A 20,177-nucleotide genomic window follows, 5' to 3' on the forward strand; every position below is an offset into this window, starting at 1 on the left:
AATGAGAATTTAGTTAATTTTAATTGGTCAGGTGATCAGCACTCGATGGGGATAGCACTGACTTCTTACCACTTCATCTTCCCCGTTTCCATTGACCCGATGGGAGCCAGCGCGCTGCTGATTTTCCAGGCGACTCCACAGTTCCTGCACCTGTTTCTTCAGTGTCTCCACCTCCATTTGGTGGCCAGCTTCAATCTGCCTCAGCCTTTGCTGGATGGCATCTGTGTGCAGCATCAGCCCGTCGTCGTCCAGGTGGCTGCGCGACGGCTGCTCAGGGCTGATGGTAGCCCGGTTCAGTTGGGCGTGGCACCAACGTTGATGGGAGCAGCTACCTCGATGATGGAGAATCAAAGAATTGCAGCTTGCTAGGGAAACTTGACGGCTCAGCGGGGCCCGCTCGCCATTTGCTTTGACCCAGTGAGGTCCTCCGCAGGGTTCTCCTTCGGAACTATCACTGTTACACAGTCCGTCGCGGGTGAGGTCACCACTTGCATACTGAAAGGCACTGACAGAGGGTCGCTTGCTGCCCCCATTGAAAGTTCTAATAAAGCTGTGATCGTCACTCTCCAGCACTTTGTCCTTCCTCAAGGAAGGTGGGTGGCCCTTGCCATTGTTGCAGTCCTGATGGCTCTGACAGACAGGAGGTTGTGCAGGGAGTTCAAGCCTGCAGCACACCTCCTCTGTCAGAGTCTCTGTGGAGCTTTCCATCATGGAGACCCTCTTTTGTGCCTGTTCCCCTGACTCTGACAAACCTCTGTTAGGGTCACAAGCAGAGCAAGTCTCCTCATCTGCATCAGTTTCCTCGGGTGATTGGTGAGTAAAGCCGTTTGTGAGAGTTCTTGGAGTTGCAGGCAGCTTTGGCTCGTCTGCACATGACTCAAACTTTTCATGAGTATGTGCCAGCTGTTCGGAACACTTCTCCAGAATCTCCTTCACATGCTTGGGTATTTGGGCTTCCTCATCTTTCAGATGTTCTAAGTTTTCTACTGTCTGTGCGGGCATAGCAAGAACATCACTTTGCGCTTCAGCATCTACATAACCATTTTCCGAATGGCAACCATTTGCAAGCATTTCTTTCATCGCTTTCTTGCTGACAGACTGATCATCATCATTATCATCATCATCATCATCATCAATTCTTGATACCGCTTCCTCCTCCACAGCAGCTGGTTAACGACGTGTGTGACACCAGCACTTCTAACTTTCTGAGCATCTGTTGCCATGTACTCCTTGGTAGCTTCTTGAAGAATGTTTTCCATCTGGCTTTCGGCCACACCTACTGCCACAGACAGTTCCGCCTCATCGGCTTCCTCTCTAGTTGTCACAAAGTGCATGGAGGGTACCTCTGCCAACTCTGCGTGTGAGTTGGGATGCGGGCTGTCATCCAGCTCAGAGTCCACTCTGTTCGGGTAAAGGCCCAATCCATTACACTGCACCTGGTGATCCTCGTCCCCTCCTTCATCTGGCCCAACCGCCATGTTGAGGTCCAGAGAACGCCGGTGGTCCTGCCACTTCTCATTGAGGCTCGGGTCACTGGAGCGGCGGTTAGGAGCCAGTGAGCTTCCCAGCTCACAAGCACTGGGCAAATTATCAAATGAACGAGTCTTTGTACATCTAAAAAAATATCCATGGAAAAGCGTTAACAGAACAGTGATATGCTTATGATTCCCAATTAATCCCTTTTTAATCCATTTAAATTGTCGTCCACCAAGCAACCAAATTCTTAGTATTAATCCACCAACCAACCAAATAACATGAAATTAAAAAAAGGGAACAAAAAAGATAAAAAAATAAATTGTGTGTAAAATTATTAAAGCTAGAAAGTCTTTTTGGATCCTTTCACTGACAAAAACTTCAGTATACAGTGGTACCTCTACTTACAAAAGTCTCTACTAACCAAAGATTCAAGTTACAAAAAGCCTGCCCGGAAAATATTTGTCTCTCTTTAAGAAAGAAATTCAGGATACAAAAGAAAAAGAATGGCGCTGGATTTAACCAAACGTAAACATCCTGTACCGTGTCTTGGTTTGAAAGCAGCGCAACAGAGCTGCTCTCCCATTGGCCACTGCTGGAACACTTTCCTGGCAACATGTTGGGTAAGAGAGATGTAAATCTTTAGCCATGACGGACATCCTGTTTCTTGGTATGGCGCAATAAAGCAGCTCCACCATCTTCCTGGCATCACATCCCTCCATTGGCTCGGAGCTACATCAATCTTTTTTTTGGGGGGGGGGGGGGGGGGGCGGGGGGGGGCGCGTCAATCATTACGTGTGACACACTTCCTATGTGTTCGTCACTATTCGTTATTGTCATGCGCTCGCGCGCACTCAATTTCTTTGCGGATTTGTTCATCTTTTTTCACCATGGGCTCCAAGAAATTATTGGCCAGTGTCACCATGTTGTTGCCTGAAGTTGAGGAAATTGTTTCGCTGGGAAAGGTTGAGGAGGACATCGACAAGTTGGTTCACCATAAGGATCTTTTGACGGAGAAGCAAGGGCATCGACGAGTTGGTACACCATGAGGATCTTATGTTCATTTGGAAAATGTGTAAACCAGTCGGGCGATCTGGTCGGGAGACTATTTATATGTACAATGAATTTCGACTTACGAAGTTCCACGTTATGAAAGAAATTCCGGAAAAGATTAATTGTGTAAGTCGAGGCACCACTGTATATGGTACAGCATAGCTTTGGAGCACCTATTTGGAAAGTGGAAGTGGAGAGGGATAGGTCAAAGTCTGAGTCGATATAAAGTAGGTTTTGATACAGTCCAGTCGCTGACCGCACTAACACAGTCTAGGAGGTAGGACAGCCCATGCCTATCTTATGCAACTTGTATGAAACATGTAGTTTGGTGTCATCTGCGTATTAATGATATGGTATTTTGAAGTACGAATGACATGGCTCAATGCCACTGTAAAGAGAGAAAATGAGGGGACTCAGAATTAGACCCTTTTCTAAATAAGAAAGGTTCCACCAAACTCATATAAACGAGTAGAATTGGGTTCCCCTTTGACAATCATGAAAGGATTATCTTATCAATAACAGACAGGTCCAATAAAATTATTACAATGTGGACAAGACAAAACTAATAAATGAAAAGCTACTGGAAAGAACTCATCAAAGCAGCATATATTAGTTGAAAAATAAGTCTTCAGTGAAGCTTTACACTACAAACCTAATTCCAATGAAGTTGGGATGCTGTGTTTAATAAAAACAGAATACAGTGGTACCTCAGTTTTCGAACGTGTCTGTTTTCGTACAAATCAGTTTTCAAATTAAAATTTTGAGATTTTTTTGCTTTGGTTTTCGAACGAAAATCGGTATTCGAATGCCCCGACCAGCTGACCCACGACAATTTGTTATTGTGCTTTCGAACGCACCCCTGAAAAAAACGGAAACGACAACTCATCTCGCGCAACTGCGCACGACGCAACCAGTTGACGTGGACGTGTCCCGGTAGTGACTTTTTTTTTTTCCTTCAAATTGAGCAATATTACCCCTGATCATGGCTCCAAAGGAGTCAAGTGGAACTCCTGGTGCCGAAAAAAGGAAAGTGGTTCGTAAAAAAAAAAAGTTTTACAAGGCTGGGGGCCAAGTCGCTACAGATACGGCAATGCACTCCCAGCCTATAGCATAGTCTACTACTAAAGCATACATTTTAAGCAAAAAATAAATATATTTCTTAAATTATTTGATTATATAAAGTATTTAAACTTTACATGTATTTCTACCATGTAGTTTATTATAACGAAAAGCTAAAAGAATGCTTTAAAAATATTTTTTAGGCTTGGAACGCATTATTTCAGTTTCCATTCATTGTAATGGGAAAACGCGCTTCGATTGTCGAATGTTTCGGTTTTCAACCGGCCTTCTGGAACAGATTGTGTTCAAGAAGCGAGGCACCACTGTACAATGATTTGCAAATCATGTTGAATCTAAAATAAAATTTCAAGTTAATGATATTTACTAAAAACAAAGTTTATAAGTTTGAGCATGAAACATCTTATTTTAATGTATTCATTTAAATATAGGTTGAACACATTTAACACAACATCCCAAATCAACTGGAATTGGGTTTTTAGCATAAACTAAATGTAAATATAAACGTAATCTAATATTTTGCTCCAAAGATTAAAAGACCCAACTGTTGTCATAAGTTAATATGACATATGGAACCACAGTGGTCTTTTCCTGATGGCATTACAGCTGTCAAGAGAATAAAATGAGAAAAACTTCTGTGCTTACAATACCTATTGTAAGCTTAATACTTGTTACAAAACAAGTGTGCTGTGTGCCTCAATGATGAGCACACTGTATGACTTCGAGGGCCTAAGTAGAGCAAAGTGTGCTAAAAGAAAACTCTCCTTTGGTACCCTCAATTGGAGTTTGTCTTACACGAAGGAGTAAGTAGAGGTGGGGGTTTTGTGGAGAGCACCAAGCTCACCTGCTCAGAGGTGTCTCATCGGGGTTGCAGCTCGGCAAAGGATATGGAGCACAGGAATCATCAGAAGGGGTTGTGGGGGAGGAGCTAGGCAGGTAGACAGCGGTCCACACCATTAGATTGCGGACATGACACACTGGATGGAGAACCTGCAATAATTGATGAATAGTTACATCAAAGTGGAATTACAAAAGCTAATTACGAAATGCTAACATTTGAATGTGGAGTTGCTGCAATTCAAATCAAAATCAATTTTATGTAATATTTGCTTCATATAGTTGTAAGTCTGGACAATGAATTGATCTTATCAGTGAGTTTGAGTTTGTCAGGATTTTTTTTTTTTTTTAATATTTTGTTGGGGCTTCTGTAGTTCAAATTATGTCATCCACTGATGCACATTACTTTACAAAAGCAGAGTCATTGATACTAACTTAGCAATTTGGCCGCTATATTTATAAACTTTTCAAACCCTTTCTTGTGACAATTAAAACAAGAATGTCTGAGCTGACGCCCCAGAAAAGTGGAAAGTCAAGAGTTTTCCGAAATCCAACCAGGAACGAACACTCTCAATTTCAATGCCCATCCATATGTAAACAATTGCCGTGTTGCAGGAAACCGCAGCAAAACATGGCCCAATCTCACTCCAGATCAGAGAAACAGTTGTGGCAGTTGTAGGGAAAGCTGTACACTAATTCAATGAATGAAAGATAAAAGTCTGCGACAGACAAGTTCCAACAGCTGACTTTTATAGGTCTCCTTTCGCCTTGAAGTCCCCTACTTGATATACTCTCTCTCTCTCTGTCTCTCAATATTGTAATGTTTCATAGGAAAAGGAAATCCTTGGGGGTGGAGGGATAGTTACTTGTTTTGAACCATATTATTAAAAATAATTTGAACAAATTTGGATTTTTGTGAAGGAAAAAAAAAATCTTAAAAAATGTTTAAAAAGATGTTTTAAGGTCATATTGAGAGGCCCTAGTTGAAAATTAAGAACAGACCTTCAAAGCTTCTACCTAATGAACGCCAAGGGGTATGGCAGGTAGTGTACGTACAGTCTCGGAGTGTGAAGAGTACAGCATGTTCCTCAGTGTGCGGTTGGCCGGTCTCAGCAGGGACCAGACTGAGCAGGTCCTCTCTTGAACATGTCGATCTTCCCGCTCTTTGCCGCTATTGCACAGGAAGGTGCCGAAAAGACAGGAATATGCATGTTGCACTAGCTTCACCTGCATAAACACAAATAATTACACAGTAGGGAAAATGAGTATTTGAACAGCCTGCAATTTAGGTAGTTCTCACACTTTGAAATCATGAAGGGGTCTGAAATTTTCATTTTAGGTGCATGTCCACTGTGAGAGACAATCTTGAAAAAAAAACAATCCAGAAATCAAAATATATGATTTTTTAAAAAATATTTGTATGTTACTGCTGCAAACAAATATTTGAACCTGTGAATATCAATGTTTGGTACAGTACCAGTTGTTTGCAATTACTGAGGTTTCTGTAGTTTTTGCACATACTGCAGTAGGGATTTTGGCCCATTCCTCCACAAAGATCTTCTCTAGATCATTGAGTTTTCTGGGCTGTCACTCAGAAACATGGGATTTCAGGTCCCTCCAAAGATTTTCTGTTGGGTTCTGGTTCTGCTTTTTTTCTCGTTTATTTTTAATCCAATACCAAAATGTTTCATATACCATAGTATATAAATATCCTTACAATAGCCAGAACTAATTTTCATTAAACAGCAATCAAAATGTTTTTTTTGTATTTTATGCAATATTTTATATATATATATATATATATATATATATATATATATATAATTTTTTTTAAATCTGTAATGTCTTGAAATTGTGTCGAGTGTTGCGTTGGCATCATTTGAATTTGAGTAATTCCGGTTCCTCCTTTCAACTCCAATTCCAAACGATTCTTCAATCAGATTTTTGGGTCAAAAAAGTTTGCATGGTTTAGATAGAGGATATCATAATTATGGACATCCATATTCTTACTACCATGAAGCATAGACTAAAATGAAAATTCTACTCTGGGTTCTCTATAAGTAGTATCAATATCAAAACCTATGAAGTAAAACTCAATGTATTGTGGAGCCACATTTGTTATTTGGGCGATGAATCTTGTGTTTGGCACCATGTATGTTGTGTTGCGAGGCAGGGGCAAACCAAACACTTTGGAAACTGGACAGTGTTACAGTTGGCCATCAGTCTCACAGTTGCCTGCCGTACGTCGCAGGAGATTCCCCTCCATCAGTTGCCACTTCTGTATTCATAAATACCTTCCCTGTTCCATCACTGTAGCGTGCAATTGGCCATGAAACCGTCCACAACTCTAAAAAATAGATTTTCATTGAAGCATAATGTGTTTTACGTTATTTGTGTGGCGCAACGAGAGGAGGAGGGATTTTCAGAGCTCTCGGCAACATGCCCACAACATTTGGAAGGTGAAAGAATGTCTCAATTCCTGACCATTTTGAAAATTGTTTAAAGATTGCCTGAATTGGCGATGTGTCAAATTGGGGGGGGGGTGTTGCAATTTATTTCTCCATCTTTTAGACTAAGATTTCTGAAGGGTTGTTGGTCGTAGTCGTTCAAACTTTTGTTTGTCATCCAATCACGTAACAGTCTTAAACTATGCACGCCCAAGTAAACCGACACTGCAAAAGAATTAATTGAATATATGTAAAATTCACTTAGCTATCTTTGGTACATGAGTGGATTAGTTAAAACGCACCAAGAAGGCCTCGTTAAACTCAAAGGAGCAAGGAAACTGCCTCTGCAGTTGGTGAACACAGTCTAGCCATTGCAGAAAGACAGGACAGCGCTCATTCACATCCTCAGAGTTTTCTCCATGGCCACATCGGTCTGCAAACTTGTGCCCGAAATCCAACCAGTCCATCTCAACCAACACTTGGAAGCCCTACACAAAGATATAATGTGCAGATAAAATATAATAAAAATTCTTGCGCGTACTTTGAAAATGCTCTATTTCGAAAACACAAATGCTGTATGATATTAGTCTTAACAGAATATTACGCTGGAAAAAATTTAGGCCTCTCTACAGAGCAATCACAACTTTTCCAGTTTTACCTCTATGGTGCGATAATACGGGTCAAGCAGCAGCTTAGACAGAGCAACAATCTGAGGTGTTCGGTCCCAGCCGTCAGAGCAATGCACCAAAACAGGCCTTTGGTCCCGGTCTACTGCATTGACCACCAGCAGGGCCGCCTTCAGCAGCAGAGACAGGTGCTGCAACCACTTGGTGCTTTCCAGTGCAGACAGCCAGCTGCAGGTGAAGAGAAAACACCAAAGGAATTTTATGACATGGCAAAATAATCTTAAAAAAAACAACAACATATATATTTATAGCCCCTTTCACACACAAGGATTCATAAAATATATTACTACTTGACTCACATAGGAATTTAAGTGAAATCCCATTCCTAATCCCTTAGCGGTCAGTAAAATGTCGGTCCACCCTTTACATGACAAATAAAGCCACTTCTGACGTCTTTGCACTATGCACCTCAGCATCTGCTGACCCCTCTCGTTCAGTGTACAAGCTTCCCACTTTTTAGCTGAATTGGTGTTGTTCTCAAACACTTCCCAGTTCTTAAAACAAAGCTTACAGTCGACTGTGGAATATTTGAGGGAGAGGAAATTTCACAACTGGAGCTGTCGCATAAGTTGCCTCCTATCACACTTCCACGGTGGAATTCACTGAGGTCCTAAGAGCGACCTATTCTTTCGCAAATGTTTGTAAAACAGTCTGCATGCCCAGGTGCTTGATTTTATAGCACGGCTGGTTGCATGGATTTGACTCTGTGGCCATACGAGTGATTGGAACACCTGATTTTGATTATTTGGATGGGTGACCGAATACTTTTGGCATTATAGTGCATTTAGCTACAGTTTAAACGGGTTAATTTCTACCGGCCTTAACACCTGGGTGAGACTGCACATTAACTACGAGTGTTACGTTCTACAGCAAGTTTCCGACCCAGAGACACACTTATGACAGGAGGCCAGCTATATAAATGAATGATGAAATGAAAAAGAAAAATGGTTGATTTTATCGAATGGTTTTTAACCTTTAATTACAATAAAATACACTCAATAGCTTAGTGTGCTTAAAAAACTCAATGGACCAATATTTTACTAAAGCCGACAAAGCAGAAGGAATGAAAACAGCGGCAGATGGAGGGCCACGTTTGAAGCACAACTGAGATTTCCAACTAAAGTTAAACAGTTTTAGGCTAAATGGTTAAACGATGCATCCATAAAAAAAAGTACTTGGCTGGATCCGGCATCTGGGTGCAGAGGAAACGTAAGGACTGGAAACTCTTGCGTATGGAGTGGATGTTCGCCATGCCCATGAACACCACCTCACAGTTAGGATAGTACTCTATAACACAGTGAACATAACTTTTATTAGGTTTCCTAATTTTATACTGCAAACATTTTAAATCTGATTCAAACTGTGCTACTAAATCCACAGAACACACAAAAAAGACCTACCAGGACATTCACAGCCTCCCCCCTTTGCTCTGTTGGCTACAGCAGCTGTGTAAGACCTTGCATCCAAAATCAGTAACTTGTGAGGTTGGATGGCTAATGTCTCCACCTCTGAGCTGTTGGTCATTGAGGACTCTGATACAGGATTAAACATCAGAGTTACTTCTCAGGACATAGAGGAACGGAGCACAGTATAAATGAGAAGAGCATCAATGGTTCATGCAATTTAGTAAATTCAAAATAGACTTTTTTTATATTTCAGTACATTTACAGGACTTTGGAGAAAAAGGGGGTTTTCAGACTGAAACGGAAGGAATTTTGATCAAACATGACTATACAAATGCAGTTTACGCAATTACAAGGTGGTATCATGATAAATGTGCAGAAGAGTATAGCACCCGTTGGAATCATTTCTCATTCTACAAATTCTGAACTCAAACATCGAGGTTCATCATGTAAGCATATAAAGTTACAGCAATGGATGGATGGGAGGTAAAATCTATGATTCAAACTAGTAGTTAAGCAAAGGCGTGGCTCATGAGGTGGACATGTCGCTTGATTTCTAAAATTTGCAGCTGAAGTCATAAGACAACACCAATGGAAAAAAAATAATGTCACTAAGATTTACTTATTAATAAGTGTCACATTCTTAAAAAGAGAAATATAATAACTGAGAAATATTACATTCATTACACACAATGGTTTCATTATGTAGAGTATGCCCTTGCCAATGCATGGTTCATTTCCGGTCCTGCATATTGGTGGATTTTGCCCTCAAAGTCCCCCCCCCCCCCCCCCCCCATATTGTACTGAATTTTCACCACCATATAGTGCACTTAAGTCTTAAATGTTCTCCTAAATAGGCCAGTTACCTTATAATGTGGAGAGTTCCAAAATCTCTAAATATTATGTGACTAGTCCAATGAAGTACAACTGAACACACTGGTTACATTGTTAGCATGCATGCTAGCATGTGTTTTAGGATGTATGTAAGCTACCGTATGATGGTGCTCACGAGGCAGTGAGGAACAATTGCAAATTTACATATGTAAACAGAAGCAGCTTACATCCCCCCCCCCACACAGACAGTAAAGGCAAGTCATTGGTCATCATGTTTTTCACCCTCACGGTGTCATTTCGAAACTAAAATCATCACACCACAGCAAATAGAATAGCATAACTAACAAAACAATAAAACAATGACTGAAGAAATAACTGACTAAAAACATGCACTTTGAACGCTATTCACATCCTTAGTGCTGCAAAGCATGCTGAGAGGTGCTCCCACACATACGTTAGTTTGTTTTGCTTTTTGCTATCATGTTTGGTTGTACTTTAGGTAATCACACATAAAATATTTACAGATATTGGAACTCAGTCCACACAAGGCAGGGGAAAAGGAGCTTGTCCACCAGAGACGAACGCTGCATGTCGGTTATATTGAAGTCACTCAATGGGACCATCATTTTTAAAATATCCTCCTGTGTTTTATTTAATCTTTCTGATGCCTCCTCTGTGGGGTTACGAGTAGTGGACGTAGAATTAACTCTGCTTCACCACAGGGCTGGGCGATATCATGTAAAATTCATATCACAGTATTACCTGAATCCCTCCACGGTAACAGTATATCATGTTCCCCCATTATTCGAGGGGGTCACATTCCTTACAGCCCCGCAAATAATTAGAGATGAAAGTGGACTTTCGTGAAAATTCCTGAAAATACAAATGCGAGCACTAGCGGGAAATTTTTGTTAAAAATGGACGGCTGTGGTGCATTCTGGCGATATCTGTGAACAAAATTCAGACAAAAATTGAAAGTAAAATTTATAAGTCCGGAACCCAAAAAAAATTGGGAAGAAGTTCCCCAGGGGCCAAGCCGAAAATTTTTTGCCCCCCATTCCCCTATCACTGGATCGTACAAAATCACATTTGTCATTAAAATATGCTATTCTATCTCAAGACAAATGAATTAAGTGAACTATTCAGTAAAAAGATATCCAAAATTGACCTTTTCCCCACATTACATATATTATAGAATATAGACGAAAATATATCCTAGAATTTCTACACCGTACAGCAAAACATGTTAAAGAAATTGATCTGTAGTAATTACTATTAACGTTTAAGTCTCAAACTTGTTACATCGCATTGTCCTGATACATTCGACCACATTGCTCACTATCATAGATATAGATCTAGTAATACTAATAGTACAATCAGTTGCCTTTAATATTTTGATACACACAGTCACTCACATTTGAAACATGTATGGGTGTGGTCAGGTAGACAAAGTTGCAGGTGTGATTAGGGATGGCCTTGAAATAACTTACTGGATTAATATAACATAACTGTAAATTACAAAAAAAATAAACAAATACATAACTAAAATGGAAAACTAAAATTTAAAACTCAGAAATGATAATTTCCAATTTCAACTGATGTTAGTAGAACATGATATAAAACGGTATTTTAAAATTTTCATCAATAATCAATAAATTGATCTGCCAAACTTGATCTGAAGACAAGTTAAATGCGCTGGCCTGTCAAGGAATAAACACGAACGGTCTATACTCGCAATGTAATGAAGATGCTGACAGTTTACTTCAACATAATCGGTGTTCGTGGCAACAAGCTAGCGATAGATTGGAACAAACATTCTTGTCGGCAATCCTGACGTATTGTTGTGGGGGGGGGGTCACGCACCACGGGACTGCCGTATTGGCCACACCTGAATCAACGTTTATGAAATAAACAGATAAATTAATGTCAAGACCACACAAAATAAGCGACATCTTGAGAGAATGCGAGGGGAGGGGCGTTACTGTTACGAGTGTTAGTGCCTCAACATGGCTACGCTCGTGAAAGCAAAACAACAAACTGAAACGCATGTTCGTCCAATGTTGTCAACTAATATCCGGATTAATTTTAGGTAATTTTTCCTCAATTTTCTGGAGCAATTTTCATGATAATTTAAAAATCTGGAATTCCGGGAAAATCCGGAGGACTTTCATCACTGAATAATGGATGGAGTATTAATACACACTGGTTACACAGCCAGCATGAGTATGTAAGCAACCATATGATGGTGCTGACGAGGCAGAAAGAAACAATTGTATTTCACATCTGTAAGAAGAAGGTTACATTGGCCTATGGCGCAGCTGTAGAGCATTGGCCCCACAGTTCTGAGGACCGGGGTTCAAATCCCAGCCCCACCTGTGTGGGGATTGCATTTTCTCCTCCCTGTGCCTGTGTGGGTTTTCTACGGGAACTCTGCTTTCTTCCCACATCCCATAAACATGCACTCATTGGAGACTTTAAGTTGCTCCTAGGTGTGATTATGAGTGGGACTGTTGTCTGTCTCCATCTGCCCTGCGATTGGCTGGCACCCAGTTCAGCGTGTACCCCGCCTCCAGCCCGTTGACAGCTGAGATTGACTCTGCCACTTCCGCAACCCTCGTGAGGATAAGCATCTTACAAAATGGATGGGTGGGTGTGGGTTTTGTAGCTGGGCTAGAGTGCAGCAAGAGTTTTTCAAAGGTGGACTGAGTGAGTGCTCACCAAAATCAGTATCAGGCAGTTCGGAGCCATTAATGTAAGTTCCATTGGACAGGTGTTTGTGAGAACTGCCGTCCACTGCACAGGCCTTGGCAATCGACTGAACCAGGTGCTCGTCATCAGCATTCCTCCAGCCCCACCAGCTGACCTCTGGCTGGCTGCAACGGGCGATCACAGCCCCTGTGCTCAGGTGCCTGTATGTATGAACAAAGTAGTACATAGTACACAAAGACTACACTATACCTACTATAGTACATTGTATACGGCAAACAAGCTAGGTCACATATTGTTTGATGCTCTCCATGGATACTTTGAGACCGCTTACTCCCAACCATGAAGTAAATAGCTTAATAGGCACGGAAGAGGAAGCTAGACTGTGAAGTCTCTCATTTATAGAGAACCGAACTAACTGACCTATATACCACTGCAGGAAACCTCTTCCAGGAACGGAACGCTGCCACATTTTCCAGCTCCTTGTCAGTAATCCAGGCTGGTACGAGAAGCTGCTGGGGATAGCTGGGGCAAAGCCTGGTAACACCGAGGGGCACATAGGGAGGTGGGTAACATGAGGCATAAAACAAGGCATCGTACCTGACTGACTGTATTAGTGAAGGATCGAAATAAGTATCTGTCGATAGACACTTAATCCTGGGTTGGGTCTTTATGGGCCCTTGGGGGCGCACCAGTGAAGAACAAAACAACCACAAAACGTCTCTCAACCACTGATCTGCATTTTTTATGCCAATGACAGCAAAGGACGGAACCAGAAAGCCACATACAACACAAAGTTATTGGAACACAAACTGACTTTACCTAAACTTGCTGTTGATGTCAGATATCCTCCAAGCATTTTGCGTGTCAAAGCCCATCCTCTCCACCTCATTCTTGAAACAAGAGGTCACATGTTCCCCTTAAAGACCAGAGAAACCCGATATGAGCAGGGTGCCTAGAGGACTGCTCTTATTTGAGGGATGAAGTTGGAGTCAGTGTTACCTGGTCTGCAAAGCTCTCCATGCTGCTCCTTTTCACCAGCGTACACATCCATGCACCAGGCATGGAACGCGAAGGAGAAGAGATCCTCCAAGCGAGAGGGGGGTCGCACTACGGCGTTGAGACGCTTCAGCCATTCCTGACATTGCTCAAATGTGGAGAACTGACACCTGGGATGAAAGCACAGTAAAAAACAACTCTTCTACTGGTTTCTTTATGGAAGCTGCACAACACTGCTCTGGTGTTGTTCAAAATGACTTCATAACGAAAGATATACATAGCTTGAGCCAGTATGCGGCGGCACAGTAAATGACTGGTTAGAACATCTGCCTCACAGTTCTGAGGACCGGGATTCGAATCCTGGCCCCGCCAGTGTACTTGGCATGTTCTCCCCTTGCCTATGCGGGTTTTCTCCGAGCACTAAGGTTTCCTCCCACATTTCAAAATATGCAATAATTGGCGACTCTAAATTTCCCATCGATGTGATTATGGATGTTACTGGTTACTTGTTTCTCTGTGGCCTGCAATTGGCTAGCAAACAGTTCAGGGTGCACCTCGCCTCCTGTCCGAAGATAGCTCGGATAGGCTCCAGCAGTCCCGTGACCCTTGAGGCTACGCAGCTCAGATAGTGGATGGATGCATGGATGGAGTCAGTAAGATGTTAACAACTACGATTGTCTTTGATGTTGTTACCATCTCTAAAACGGTTGCTATTTTGAAAAACTAAATAGTCACATTTTGGGAAGGAAATGATACTGTTCACACTGGTAATGGATTACATGAGTGTCATCTCTGGTCTTACCTGACAACTTTACAGTCTTTACAGGTGACATGCAGCTGGAACATATCACGACACTCCACACTCTCAATAAGCTGCAGAGGCACCTGCAGAAGCGCACGCAGTCAGAACAAGTACACATGGAAGACTATAATTTATAAATAATGAACAGTGGCAAAACACAGGACATATAAACACTTTCATGCAACCAATGAGCTACAAAGAAATTAACGCACTTGTATTAGAAAAACTAATAGATTAGTTCACTTTACATTTGCATTAATGCATCAAACATTTCTCAAAGCTTTGTTCATACACTATTTAAAATATGGAAGCAATCACATAAAATAACCCGACAGTCCTGTGAGGTCTTTTTTCCCCACCTTGAGTTTTAAACAGAATTAGAATACAGACACACTGAGTTGTAGCACTGAATGCGGCGTATGCTTTGAATATTGTATGGAAATTGCTAGTCTACTTTCAAATAAGCTTTGCTAATTACGTAAGAGCACTTTTGGGCTCAGGCTGCCCTTTGCATGCAACGTTGAGTCATGCATTATCTACAGGCCGTCAGTGATCAGTTGGAAAAGTTTCTAACTACACTATGATGACAGGCTTTCTGTCATAGGGACGCTTTGTACATGTAAATGCATTGTTCGAGACTTGCATAGTTAGTCTTCCCACACATTGTCTCACATTCAGCTCTTGAAGCTAAATAATGTCAACAAGAAAGTCTTCTAGAGGGCCACCATATTTCATAAAAAAAAAACAATCAAAACTGAAAACCACCCCACGCCGTGCTCTGATACTTACTGACACCTCACAACAACTCTGATCCAAGACAGAAAAAAAAATGTAAGTGCAAGTGCTCGACTGATTTGGTCAGTCACAATTCACCACCTACAAAGAGCTGTAATCATGCCACATTCCAGATGTCCTAGCATCACAAAACCACAAATTCAAATTACAGTTCTTAAACTAAATTGCTATTGTGGACGTCATCAAGATTCTACGGCTGCTTGCTCTCTTCTAGCACTTCCCACCACCCATGTAGGAGCCATGCACCTGCTTTGCCAACCCATAAAAATTTGTGAGAGAATATTGGCTGTCTGATGTGAGCAAAGTGGCAGTGGGAGCCAAAAACCTAAGGCTCATTTCAGATCAAATAACTCTGGGAACAAACCAATAAAAGGCACCATAAAACAGCTACTTGTAAAAATCCAACCCACATCAGTTTAGCAAATCAATAGGGATTGCAATAAAAAATCATTTTGTTGGCAGTGAAGGCATTCAGCATGTTTTATTCATTCACTCTCCTCCTCTCTCCCCCTGCCTCCCTGTCAACGTACATTTTGATGAACACAGACATGCAAATGTGAAATATGAAATATGTGTGATATTTCAGTTTTTCTTTTTTAAAGAATGCACCAAAAAAACACTAATTGCATTTGTATTTCAATATTGGGTGGTATGCATACATTCATGCAGAAAAGAAAAATAACTTGGAAAATGGGTGCAATATAACAGTGAAACATTTATGGGGGTCTGAATACTTTCCGGACCCACTCTAATCCCTAACATTGCCTCATCGCTTAATAGATTTAACATTAACATCCATAAAACAAATTAGATTAATTGTAAGCGGCATTCCCAAAACAATATCACAATAATACATCCAGGGCCACGACCTGCAACACCTCAAAGCGAAGATACAAAAGACCAGTGAAAGAGATATCACAAATATGACTGATATGATGAGGAAATGTGTTGTTTAAAAGTAAGAGTAGCAAAAATAGGATGTCCACGCCATTGGTGTGCAGCTCTGATGAATATTGTATTCAAGTAAGCGTACTGCTACTTGACAATAAAGTGACCCAAATAAATGTAAAAAGTACTTCTCCCCACAAGTAACTGAGTTAAGAGTAAAATACTGAGTAAGTAGCACAAACAAAATCAATAAAAACATTTAATTTAGAGCACAATGTTTTCTCAAGTTATAAGTGAGCTGAAACATCCACGTTTCAGCAGACAAATACTACAATACAGTAAAACTGCTGTATTTGTTAATCCAAATGTAAAAACACCGTCGCCTTCATTAGATCTGTGCGATCCACATAAATGACCTAATTTGAGTCTAAAATTGTGAATTTTCCAAAAAGGCAATTTATTTGTATGTATGTGTTTGGTAAAGTGAACTAGAGGCTGACATTTTTTCAGAATTCCCACTGTGGGTCCTGCAAGATGGGAGTGCGTTTCACAATCAATCAAGGGATTCAGGAGGAGCAGGAACAAGTCACCAGGAACGGGCTACATGTGGACAAAAAAATTATTTGAACCATTTGGATTGTCTTACATTTCTGCATCAACAGGTCATAAAATGTAGTCTGAACATCTAAAAGTTCAGAACTTGAATTGTTCAGCACAGGGTTTCATGATGCCTACTGTTGTCTTGAATTGGGAACAAGATTTCATAATATTGCAATACAGTGAGGCAAGTGAAATGAAAAAAGTAGACGTCATTGCACAACCTTCCTGCTGTCACGAGCTAGTGGGACAGTAGTAGGGTTATCTGAATGTTGCACGTTTGCTTATCTTGTATGTTCCCACTACACCAGTGTTGCTGATATTGGTATGCTGTCAGAGACGTGAACTGAAAGCTTCTGCCAGCCGAGTCACAATGCATGAAATGGGTTTAAACTGTCATACAGCTTTGTGGTGAGAAAATGGGATGAGTTGCAGAAATACACGTGATTTGGAGACAAAGTTAAACTTCGCTTATCACTGTTGAAATTAAAAAGAGAGCAAGCATGAATGCCCATGTCCATTCACTAAATGCTAGTATGCCAGTGATGTGTTTGGACACTGCCTTATGTGAACCCAGGAAAAGTGTTTTCCCCCGCAGGTGTGGTACATGTTTGCTTATCAACTTTTAACATCTCTTATAAACGCCGTGGGTTTTCTGGAGGTACTTACGTTGACGACAGACTGTTTGAACTTGATGTGCAGGCGGTAGTTAGACATTGCAATGATGGCATCCTCTGCCCTCCCCACATACTCCGTAAACTCCCCGTGCAGCTCAGGAAAGGGCACCTAGCAACAGCAGGAGATTTAACATTTCAAAAATGCAGATCATAATCCTCACACACACAACAAATGGATAAATTTTAAAGGCCTTTATGTTGTTTTATTTGAATAACTGCATCAAGCATGTCATCCACCGACATTCCATTCTTTAGTGATCCTTTCCAGGCTTTCACCACACCCTCTTTCGTAGTGGTGGTTTCTATAGTCCCACAAGTAAGCAGGTAAAATGCGTGCTCAGGGCATACACAATGACTGTATTGACTCCGGCCAGTGTTTGTGCAATGGCTGATTGATTTTCACATTTGCCCAGGTTCACAATTTATTGAGTTGTACAAAACTCTCGTTGCAGGGTAACTAAGCTCAACCCCAGAGTAATTAATCAATATGTAAGTACCAGCATTTTTTTATGAAGTTGTTAATGAAAACGAACACAACAACAAATAGAATAATAAGAAAATGTTTTTATTTATTGATTTGATTTATCAATTTAAACACTTTTTGAATCCTAGAACAACCTAAACTGATCCTTGCTCACACTAAACATTTTCATGCAAGTTTTAAGCAGGGCTTTAGAGTGTGACCAAAATGGTCACATTTGCTATCATTTAAATTGTGCGACTAAAAATTTTACCATGGCACACGTACATGTTTTAGTTGTTGAAAGTCCCTTTTTTTTTTTTTTTTTTTTTGCATTGCTGGGAGCGGGTCCAGACTCTGAGTGATGCTACAATACGCTTTCTTAAAACATACGGAAGCAAGAATGTAGGCAATTTAAAAAACCAGCGGTACAAAACTGAGTTCGGTTGTTTTTTTTTATTGAAGTATTTAACAATGTAAAGTGAGTTGTAGTTTATTGAAGTATTTAACAATGTACATACGTTATTTTTTTTTTATTAATCCTCATCCACAAATCCAATAAAGCCCTCATCTTCTGTCTCTGAAATGAATAGCTGGGCAAGTTCTCTTCCATCCATGGCACCCAAGAACTCGCAACACTCGCAATTGCACTTTCACTTGCAACATAACTGCTTCGTCCAGATCGGATACATGCTATTATACACAGCACTGTCACATTCCTGTGCCCCGTTTAATCGTGTCAAAGACAAGCCAGTAAGCCATTGTGTCGGGCCACTGGTCACAAAGTACATTTAATGAGACTGGTCCGGCTGCTTCTTAATCATTTTAAATGATCTGGACTGCTGGTGAAAAGACAGCTAGCCTCTGCACCTACCTTGTAAAATCCAGTGAGCCAGTTGAAAGTCACCAACAGCTTTTATTTTCACAAATACAGTAGAAAGAGGAAATGTATAGAAGGACATCTAATTTCTTATACATGTAATGTAGCGTGGTATGCTATATTTTTGGCCTGGTAACGCTTAAAATTAAGTGGTTCTCGTAGGAGTAACAGGGTTAGGAGCCTTCACTGTTAGAAACTGGGTGCAGTTAAACAAATAATTAAATGTAAGCCTTTGGTTTAGTTTTTAATTATTTGACCCATTTTGTCTACCATTGCTCGTTGCAGACAAACTTATTGCTTATCGTAAAATACTTTGCAAATATAAAGATTCATTCCCAATTTTTCCATCAGTGCTACCAGTGTAAAAGTTAGTGTAGCTCTCCGTTAAGACACCCTACTTTGCATATAATTCATCAATTGATTGTCCTTCCTAATTTTTGATAAATTTGAGACAGGACTGAAACTCAAAGGTTTCTCACATATACATCTATTTGGGAAGACGTTTTCCCAGCATTTTGGTCCAAAGATTCCTCACCTGCATGTTTTCTTCTTCCAGGACAGGGGATTTCTTTGGGAAAATTTGATTGGCCTGGATACCCTCCAAGCTCTTCAGCCCCTCCTCCTCCTGGACATTAAAATAGCTGTTACGCTTACAGTACCGCAATCAACTTCACTGCCGCAAGCTTGTTCTGATATTTCTTGGGTTTCAATATGTTTTTTCAATGGCTTCCCACAGAACACTTGGTAGAGACACTGACAAATACTGAATACTTATGGCTGTCGTATAGTTGAGTTTCTTCTTTGAGCAATCTAATTTCAGTAATTGTTTTTTTCTGTCATTATGGGGTGCTGTACATTAATGAGGGGAAAGGGAATTTAAATGGTTTTAGCAAAAAAACAAACCAAAAAAAATAAATAAAAAAAAAAAAAATCAAGGGACTCTGAACACATTCCATGCCCACTGTATGAAATCGATAGAGATTTTTCAACTCTACAGACTGCATGCAAAAACTACCACAAAGCTGAGAAGAGAAAATAGTGTACCATGGCCACTGTGAAGGAGTGTGGGTCACTCAAATAGAATCAAGCCTGGCCTGGAGCAGCCTGCGTAAAGCAAAGACATTGTCATCCAGCATTGTCCAACAAACAAGAGTAATTCAGAAAGTATCTTTGTACAAGTCCTTTGGAGAAGTTTTGTATTTACTCATCTTTTATCCTATTGTGATGTCTGTTAATAAGAGTGTAAATTGGCTTTAACCGAGGGGAGACTAAAAACATAAGCAGGAATTATTATTATTCCTAGAGTGGGCTCGCAAAGTATTCAGATTCAAATATTTCACTCTTTGTTATACTGTAGCCATTTGCTAAAATCCTTTAAGTTCCTTTTTCCCCCGCATTACTGTACACACAGCACCCCATTTGGATAGGAAAAAAAAATGTTGACATTTGTGAAGATTTATCAAAAAGAAAAATATCACAGCTATAATTATTTCAGACCCTTTGCTCACCATTGTGTAGAAACAGATTTTAAACCAATGCAGCCATGAGTCTTTTTGGAAATGA

General features: G+C 40.6%; 1 protein-coding gene across 1 annotated transcript in view; it reads right to left on the bottom strand.

Moving 5' to 3' along the window:
- mtmr3 (myotubularin related protein 3) overlaps positions 1-20,177 on the bottom strand; it is a 47,472-nt gene that overhangs the window by 20,488 nt on the left and 6,807 nt on the right. Inside the window, 15 exon segments of the mRNA XM_061818559.1 lie at positions 70-1,169; positions 1,172-1,614; positions 4,448-4,593; positions 5,497-5,667; positions 7,190-7,375; positions 7,546-7,741; positions 8,749-8,860; positions 8,974-9,105; positions 12,529-12,719; positions 12,940-13,053; positions 13,339-13,435; positions 13,519-13,685; positions 14,318-14,400; positions 17,267-17,383; positions 19,150-19,239. Of these exon segments, the coding sequence (XP_061674543.1) occupies positions 70-1,169; positions 1,172-1,614; positions 4,448-4,593; positions 5,497-5,667; positions 7,190-7,375; positions 7,546-7,741; positions 8,749-8,860; positions 8,974-9,105; positions 12,529-12,719; positions 12,940-13,053; positions 13,339-13,435; positions 13,519-13,685; positions 14,318-14,400; positions 17,267-17,383; positions 19,150-19,239 (3,345 nt within the window).

Source organism: Syngnathoides biaculeatus, chromosome 4 (assembly GCF_019802595.1).
Source record: "Syngnathoides biaculeatus isolate LvHL_M chromosome 4, ASM1980259v1, whole genome shotgun sequence".
In the NCBI taxonomy this organism is placed as follows: Eukaryota; Metazoa; Chordata; class Actinopteri; order Syngnathiformes; family Syngnathidae; genus Syngnathoides; species Syngnathoides biaculeatus.